This window comes from Gossypium arboreum, chromosome 13, assembly GCF_025698485.1.
Source record: "Gossypium arboreum isolate Shixiya-1 chromosome 13, ASM2569848v2, whole genome shotgun sequence".
NCBI lineage: Eukaryota > Viridiplantae > Streptophyta > Magnoliopsida > Malvales > Malvaceae > Gossypium > Gossypium arboreum.
Genome location: NC_069082.1, coordinates 121260591 through 121264661, shown reverse-complemented (window position 1 = coordinate 121264661; position 4071 = coordinate 121260591). Strand labels below are relative to the sequence as shown.

General features: G+C 34.5%; 1 protein-coding gene across 1 annotated transcript; it reads left to right on the top strand.

The window, feature by feature from the left end:
• The first annotated feature begins 847 nt into the window (after window positions 1–847).
• On the top strand, window positions 848–2993 carry LOC108462968 (GRF1-interacting factor 1-like). The gene is made up of 5 exons (XM_053024339.1): window positions 848–966; window positions 1530–1619; window positions 1981–2057; window positions 2165–2249; window positions 2380–2993. Exons 2-5 carry the CDS (start codon window positions 1539–1541, stop codon window positions 2770–2772), a joined length of 636 nt encoding a protein of 211 aa, XP_052880299.1. The 5' UTR covers window positions 848–966; window positions 1530–1538; the 3' UTR covers window positions 2773–2993.
• Window positions 2994–4071: the final 1078 nt, after the last annotated feature.

The following is a 4071-nucleotide window of genomic DNA, read 5'->3' as shown; positions in this document are numbered from 1 at the left end:
GCATCGTTTTATTAACATTGGGATAAATATGCTCTGGTGTATTAATTTTGTCTCCATTTTTGTTATTAAAAAATTTCCAGTGTTTATAAGGTTAGATATTAATTTAAAAATATATATTTTCTTTCATAACCATTTTTATTATTAGTTTAAAATTTTCTATAGGAATAAATTTAAAGCAAATTTCAACCCAATTTAATATTAGTTAAATAATTTTTCTTTCATAACTCATACCAAAATTTCTCCTGTTATTTTCTCTTGAGAAGCATAATTACGATCCTTTCAAAAGATTTTTTTATAAGAAAAGCTAAAAAAAGAAAAAAAAAAAAAAAAAAGGGGGGCTGGAATTTGTGGAGTACAGGGAAAAAAAAATTCAATGAGACCCTAACCACCCATCATGTTAGGGCATCTGGTAGCATCCTTAAATTTCCTTAAAAACCATCTCTTCAAAAATAAATTTAACAAAATTAAAATCTTCATATTATTTTTTTATAAGTTTTGGTAAAATAAATATTTATATTCCCATGTATATTTAATAATTATTTTAAAATATGATATTCATATATAATTTAATAATACAATAACTGATAAAGAAAGTATTTCCAGAAAAGGTGTGACACCCAACCCAGAAACAAAGGTGAGTAATAATTGTTAACGTTAGAGAGAGTTATATGGATTCAGTGATTTGATGGCCCACAGACAAAGGCTTCAAAGCTGAACTGCCAATACTACCCAACATATTTCTACAGTACAACCCACTAGGCTTTTTGGTTTGTTTTCATGATAAGATTGTGGGTCACCTCATTTTGACCTTATCACCATAATAACTTCTTTAAAATCTTTCCATAGTAACATTCAACCTCCATAAAGCCCTTCTTAATTCGGAGAGTTACTATATGGCGGAGTGGACAAGATTAGCGGAAGGCATGTGACACCAAAACAGAGAGACAGAATTCGTCATGTCCGAATGTAATAAACAAATAAATTTCCTTTTTCTTTGTCACTCCAAATTTACTGCCTGCAACAACAGCAAGCGCAAGGACCTTTGCTTTTCCCTCTGTTCCTTTTCCTGCACGGCTCTGTCTTCTTTTTTTTTTTTTTATCTTTTCTCTTTCTCACTTTCTGATCATTCATGTTTTATACTTGTATCATACTATATTTTATTTATGTATACTGTATTCGTGTTTTGTAATAACTTAACATTGCCTTATCACGTGATTCTCTCTTACAGACAGAGAAAAAAAAAGATTGCAAAAGGAAGCAATAAATACCCAAAAATCCAAACCCTTTTTTTTTCCCAACAGGAAGAGAGGGAGAGTGTTTCAAAGAGCTGAGTAGGAAAAGCTCTTTCTTCATGAGTTTAGTTTGTCTCCTTTTTTTTGCATTATTTTTGCTGTGATTCTACTCTTGCAGCTCACTGTCTTTTGGAGTGAGATCTTTAATTATTTGCATAGAAAAAAAGAAAGAAAGAAATATATACACACTACTTCATTTTAATTTCTTTGAGAGAGAGCGTTTGCGTTTGAATATAGAGAAAGAAAATGCAGCAGCACCTGATGCAGATGCAGCCAATGGTTTCAGCTTATTATCCCAACAATGTCACTACTGATCATATTCAACAGGTCCTCCCCTTTTCTTTATTTTCTCGTATTTGATTTTTGATCTGTATGTGTGTGTGTATGTCATGGAGTATTTTTGTTCTCTTGTAGTCATTTCTTCTTTGATTAGTGAAAGATTACTACTGGAGGCTATAATCTTCTTTTTCGTTGCTTGTAAAGGCTACGATCATCTTTCTCCTTTTGTTTGATGACCGTTAGTACAAGGACTGTCTTCAATTTGCAGTTACTTTTTGTTAAGTAGTGTTATACACATTGGAGGAGTGTTAGTTAAATGAGGTTATCAGACATGCTAACACTTGTGAATCTATTTGTGGTTTTTTATTGAAGTCTAAGAAAACTCTTTATATTGCGTGTTGGCATGCAGTATCTGGACGAGAACAAGTCGTTGATCTTAAAGATTGTTGAGAGCCAGAATTCGGGGAAATGGAGTGAATGTGCTGAGTAAGTAGTGCTGATTTTCAGTCTCTAATATCTATCAGATTTGGCTTTTTCGGCTAAATTTGTATGGTATTCCCCTGCCTTGCAATATCTGATGCTCAATGGCTTAGGAACCAAGCAAGGTTGCAACGAAATCTAATGTACTTGGCTGCAATTGCGGATTCTCAGCCCCAACCCCCTGCTGTGCACCCTCAGGTACAAATGCTATTTCTATATCCTCAAAAAATTTAATAGAGCATTGCATATCTTAAATTAAACACCTTTGCATACAGTTGATCTCATTCAAGTTGTAGATTTCCTGATTGTCTTTGTCGATTGCTTGTAGTTCCCTTCCAGCGATATTATGCAGCCAGGATCCGGACACTACATGCAGCATCAACAAACCCAACCGATAACGCCGCAATCACTTATGGCCTCACGGTCCTCAATGTTGTTCGCTCGGCAACCGTTTTCAGCCCTGCAACAACAACAACAACAAGCCTTGCATGGTCAGGTTGGCATTAGCTCTGGCGGAAGCACAGGCCTTAGCATGCGACAAAGCGAAGCTAGCACTGGAGGTGGCAGCGGAGGGTTTCCGGATTTCGCACATGGCGGTGGCAGAGCAATTACAGGTGGAAGCAAGCAAGATATTACGAGTGCTGGCGAGTCTGCTGAAGGCCGTGGTGGGAGCTCTGGAGTTCAGTATGATGATGGAGGTCAAGCCCTTTACTTAAAATGATGGGAACTAAGAGGTAAGATTAGTGAATCCGAGAGTCTGTCGAAACAAAGACGAAACCAGTACAATATTTTGCATGAGGAACTTGTTCCTAATGCAAAAGAACAACTTAGGACTTGGCCATGGAGCCTTTCACTGTGTTTTTTTTCTAGTATGAGACACTGCAACTTATGGGAATTTCAAACTTTTTTTATTTGCAATAAATATAAAAAGTTCAATTGAAAGTCGAGTACAAATAATTGCTTAAAATTAGCTCAACTAAACTGCACCCCTGATCATACAAAAATAGAAGGAAATTGAAATCCAAACAAATTCTCTGCAACACCTCTCCAAACAAACCCTTCATCAAACAACTCCATTGAAGACATATCATCTGGAGACGCATCCAACAAATTTCGATCATCCAACTTTGCTTTAGTATTTGTTGTAACAACATTGACAGGCTCTCCCATATCAGAATGTTGGCCTGTAAGTTCTTGAACAATTGCACGAAACTCTTCAGCATTGCTTGCTTTAACCATCATTGGACTAGAAATATATTTGACTTTGATGGGGATTTTCTTGGGTTTTTTGCTTTTATCACAATGGTCATCTCTAAGTTTCCCCATGTTTTTTTTTTTGGCATAAAAAAAAAAAAAGAAAGAAGAAAGACTTTGAGATAGATATCTGGATTTCGTTGGGTTGCCTTTAAATGCTTTGCTTTTTATAGGCAACGGTGGGCTTAAGAAACGAGGACAAACGTTTCTGTTAGGGAAGAGTAACTTCAGAAAGTGACAAAATTGACTGAAAAAGTAAGACACGACACTAAAAATAGTCTTCAAAGACTGAAAATGACTGTTTGGTGGCCGGGAAAATTTGTTTTTGTTTTTCCAAATTGTCTGCTAAAAACTCTAGCTATGAAAACATTACGACATTTTAAGGAAACAAATTAAATTGACGTATGAAAAACCAAACAAATTAAGTTGGTTTGTTTGAGTTAGAAGTAAGATGACAGTAGGATTAATTTGTGTCTCATACGTTTGTTTCATGGTCAAACTTCAAACTAATTAATTGTTTATGTATTCTATTACTACTACTAGGTATTGTTGTCATTTTTGACCCAACTATTTTATTTGCCACTTAAACTGATAAACAGTAATTATCTAGATGTGTTTCTTTCTTTTCTTTTCTTTTTTTTTTTAATATTTTAGTTTTAGTAAAGATGAATGTTGCTCAATACTTCAACTTATGAAGTAAGCCTAGTTTGAATATTTTTAATGTTAAGCCTCATCAATTTAGTTTTTGTTATTAAAAATATATATT

Coding starts and splice junctions, on each gene's coding strand:
- LOC108462968 (XM_053024339.1), top strand. CDS start 1,539: ATGCAGCAGCACCTGATGCAGATGCAGCCAATGGTTTCAGCTTATTAT. Junction 2,058..2,164: donor AAATGGAGTGAATGTGCTGA/GTAAGTAGTGCT, acceptor TCAATGGCTTAG/GAACCAAGCAAGGTTGCAAC. Junction 2,250..2,379: donor CCCCTGCTGTGCACCCTCAG/GTACAAATGCTA, acceptor GATTGCTTGTAG/TTCCCTTCCAGCGATATTAT.